Here is a 2,681-nt window from a genome sequence, read left to right on the forward strand (position 1 = left end):
GGACACGGCTTAGGCAGCTCCTTGGGTTAGAGCTTCAACCTGTGCCACCGTATCAGCAGGGTCCCTGCCATGGCCCTTGCTCAGGGGATGCCTCCCCCTCTTCCCGCTGCACTGAATGAGGGGTCTCCTTCCCGAGACTGGCTTTGGGGTCATCTCCTGAGCCCCCCCATTCTGTCTCCTAGACAAGAATGAGTGCTACTCCCAGCCTTGCAAAAATGGAGGCACCTGCCTGGACCTGGACGGCGAATACACCTGCAAGTGTCCTTCTCCATTCTTGGGGAAGACCTGCCACGTCCGTAAGTCCCTGGCACCAACTCTACAGAATTTCCTTTCCCTCTCTGTTCCCCACTGCTCTGTCCTCCATTGCCAGCCCAAGAGGGATCTCACCAGCTGGTTTAGGATCTGGAGGGCAACTGTGGGTGCCTGTGTGCCGGCTGAGCAACCCTGAGAAGGTGCTGTCTCCTTTTTGGGGGGGCTCCAGAGCATCCCTTTCCTCCCCCAGACCGTGCTGTGAGAAGGGATGATGGATGGTGTGGTTTTGGCTGAAGGCTGAGGAGGCGGGGGACATCTTGGGGACAGCCAGGTCCTAGGGCTAGCCTCCATCTCCTGCCCTGTCCCCAGACAAGAGGCAAATGACCCCCTGGTTTTGTTCCCTGGTCACCGACTCTCTTTGGTGCTGATGTCCCCACTGCCTCCAGGCTGTGCCGTTCTCCTGGGCATGGAAGGAGGAGCCATCTCTGATGCCCAGCTCTCGGCATCCTCTGTCCACTATGGCTTCCTTGGCCTCCAGCGCTGGGGGCCAGAGCTCGCCCGCCTCAACAACCATGGCATCGTCAATGCCTGGACCTCCAGCAACTATGACAAGAGTCCCTGGATCCAGGTACCTGCGGCAGGACTGGGAGCCCCGTTTTACCGGGCAGCCCCGGTAGCCACGGCTGGTCTTGCAGGGCTGCTCTCATGGGATTTCTCTGCTCCTGGTGGCAAATGCGGGGCTAAATTGCTGCAGCAAGGTGCCACCCAGGGGCATCTTGTGACATGCCTGGAGAAGGCAAGGTCCCTGGGGGGAAGATGGGGACCTGGGGTGGCGATCCCCCCTTCTCTGCCCACCCTGGGATGCAAGGCTGGAGGGATGGAGGGCTTTCGCCCCGAGGAAGTCACAGCGCCCTGGGCAGCCCCTCTCTTGGTCCCAGTGCTGAGCATGAGCCCACCCTCACTTGGCAACGCTGGTGGGCGCAGGGGCTGTGCACCCCATCCGCGCTGCACCCCGCTCAGGCTCTTCTCCCCTCCCCAGGCCAACCTGCTGCGAAAGATGCGGCTGAGCGGCATCATCACGCAAGGCGCTCGCCGCGTGGGCCAGCCGGAGTACGTCCGCGCCTACAAAGTCGCCTACAGCCTGGACGGGCGGGAGTTCACCTTCTGCAAGGATGAGAAGCAGGACGCAGACAAGGTGGGCTGCAATGCTCCGCGAGGGGGCCGTGCCGGCTCCCCCCACCCAGCGGTGCTGTGGGTGCTGGCGTGGCTGTGAGCTGCATCCCAAACTGTCCCCATGTTTGGGAAAGTGCTTTTGACCTGGGTCAAAGCCACGTTGGGAACTGTCCTAGCTGTGAGACAGCACAGATGGTTCCAGCACTCGGCAGCGCTCTGGCTCTATTTAATTGACCATAATAAGCATAACCAAAGAAGCAGCGCTGAGTTATTTAGGTCATTCAGATAACATCTTTATCGCTGACACATTGTGGGAACCGGCCATGGTCTGGAAGTGCTAGCAAACGGCTTACGCAGCTCAGCGCTGTGTCTGCACCGAGCATGAGCCGACAGTGTATCTCACTCTCAAAGCAGGAATAGTCACTGAATGCAGCACTCTCCACACTCAGTTTTTTATGGCAAGTGTCTCGTGCTTGTTTTTTGAGCATCCAGGGAATGGCTGGGAATATCTGCTTTGCTTTAAAAAAAAGAAAAGTTTCTCTTGTTTCTGCAGTGATGGAAAAAATGCATGAAAACATGACCTGACTGTATTTGTTATGTTAGAAAGACGGAAGCAATCCACCTCTCTGCTTGTTGCAACTTGGGGAGCGTTGCCGTAGCGGGAGGGATTTTATGCACGAGGCTGCGGGAGGGCTGGGGCACTCAGCTCTGCTTGCTGTTGCAGGTTTTCCAGGGGAACATGGACTACGGCACCATGCAGACCAACATGTTCAACCCTCCCATCACCGCCCAGTTCATCCGCATCTACCCTGTGATGTGCCGCCGCGCCTGCACGCTGCGCTTTGAACTCATCGGCTGCGAGATGAATGGTAAATGTTGGTGGCTCTCCCTTCCCCAGGGACCGCAGGGCAGGGGGTGACACGGGGCAGGGCGTCACCCCTTCTACCGGTTCTGATCCCCTGGGACAGGGAATTTGTGAGCGCTTGTTTTTCTCACGCCGGCTGCGTGATGCCTGGAATTACCCACGGGTGCTTTTGGGGAGCGCAAGCCGTTAATCTCACCAGCTCAGCCAGGCTTGAGCTGCATTCTCACGCTGCTAACACCTTCCCAAGCCGAGGTTTTTTATGGTGCCCCCTCCCCGTCTGAGCTGTGAACCGGCTGCTTTTCCTGCCGGAGAGCTTGAAAAGCACCAGAGGATCAAAGTCCTCTGGGAAACGTGAGGGATGATTAGCCTGAGCCCTTTCCCTGTGCCTCCT

General features: G+C 58.2%; 1 protein-coding gene across 1 annotated transcript in view; it reads left to right on the forward strand.

Moving 5' to 3' along the window:
- LOC104074694 (lactadherin-like) overlaps positions 1 to 2,294 on the forward strand; it is a gene marked incomplete at both ends in the record, with an annotated part of 3,728 nt that extends 1,434 nt beyond the window's left edge. The window contains 4 exons of the mRNA XM_009574892.1: positions 183 to 296; positions 699 to 880; positions 1,292 to 1,447; positions 2,150 to 2,294. Coding sequence (XP_009573187.1) covers positions 183 to 296; positions 699 to 880; positions 1,292 to 1,447; positions 2,150 to 2,294 — 597 coding nt within the window. The remainder of the gene's footprint in view (positions 1 to 182; positions 297 to 698; positions 881 to 1,291; positions 1,448 to 2,149) is intronic.
- Between the last annotated feature and the right edge of the window lie 387 nt (positions 2,295 to 2,681).

This window comes from Fulmarus glacialis, unplaced genomic scaffold (assembly GCF_000690835.1).
Source record: "Fulmarus glacialis isolate BGI_N327 unplaced genomic scaffold, ASM69083v1 scaffold33543, whole genome shotgun sequence".
In the NCBI taxonomy this organism is placed as follows: Eukaryota; Metazoa; Chordata; class Aves; order Procellariiformes; family Procellariidae; genus Fulmarus; species Fulmarus glacialis.